General features: G+C 41.5%; 1 protein-coding gene across 1 annotated transcript in view; it reads right to left on the minus strand.

The window, feature by feature from the left end:
• Positions 1 to 323: 323 nt before the first annotated feature.
• The window catches only part of LOC104467958 (spastin-like), a gene marked incomplete at its 3' end in the record, with an annotated part of 20763 nt that continues 19972 nt past the window's right edge, over positions 324 to 1114 (minus strand). Inside the window, exon 9 of the mRNA XM_010081934.1 lies at positions 324 to 395. Coding sequence (XP_010080236.1) covers positions 324 to 395 — 72 coding nt within the window. The remainder of the gene's footprint in view (positions 396 to 1114) is intronic.

Here is a 1114-nt window from a genome sequence, read left to right on the forward strand (position 1 = left end):
ATTCTATGACATTTTGGTGTCTAAATTATCAGAGTGAAATGGAGATGGGACCCACTTCATTTACTTTTTGAAGAAGAAAAAAACCCACAACCACTCATCTGTATAACAGCCAGCATCATCGTGAACAGCAAAAGCCTTTGACATTGAGTTATCATGTGCACAAAGCAACATTTTTTACTTCCCAAGTCATTTTTAAAAAGCTTTATGTTCACTATAGGCTAACAGTTCCCCAAGGACTGACTCATCAGAAGTCTCTGGCCTTCTTAAGCTCCAATTACAGCATGCATGTTTTCAGATCAATATAATTTACAGCTGCTACTTACGTATTTTGAAGTTAGGCTTGCTGCACTTATATTAAAGAAAGTAGCATTTGATTCTGCAGCAACTGCTTTGGCCTAAGAGAGGGGAAAAAAAAAAAAAGTACTTTTTAAAACACCAAACTGAAGGTACCTCTCTGTTTCTGTAGCTAGCACACACCCTGACTGAAGATTCTGAAAACCCCCATTCTTTCAAAGGGAACACCTTGTAGATGCTCCAGAAAACTTCCGTACAGGCCACTTACAAATAGAAATGGGTAAGCAGTCGAACCACGAGGGAGATTTCCAGACTCTTACACTCTTCTAACCACATCACCTCCAGAGCAAACACAACTTGCTTACTGAAGAAAACAAGTCTCCAGCTCCTTTCAATGTATCTTGAGTAGACATCTGAAACACTTTTAACTAACTTACGGTGGTAATTTAGGGTAGCAGTTGGATCAAATCACATTAAGAATTATGGGGTTTTTCTTCTCCCTAACCTCTCTGTTTCCAGAGGAAAGCTAGGAAAAGAATCAGTTCAGCCAAAATGCTCACACAGAGTACTCTCCTCTTTAACAGTTTCATCATATTCAAGAAATTATTATTCCCTGGTTACAGAGTTTAATTTTAGTGACTAGCAATTATGCTCCTGTATGTAAAGCGTAACAGATGAGGCAGGGAGCTGCTCAGCATTCAAACCCCTGTGCTTCAGAGCCGATCCCGCTTCCGTACCAGCAAAGGGAGCGTGCAGCTGCAGCCATGGCATGTGATGCAGGACGATGTGCCCGGCTCAGCTGCATCGGGACACACGACGC

Source organism: Pterocles gutturalis, unplaced genomic scaffold (assembly GCF_000699245.1).
Source record: "Pterocles gutturalis isolate BGI_N339 unplaced genomic scaffold, ASM69924v1 scaffold6404, whole genome shotgun sequence".
NCBI classification, from domain to species: domain Eukaryota; kingdom Metazoa; phylum Chordata; class Aves; order Pterocliformes; family Pteroclidae; genus Pterocles; species Pterocles gutturalis.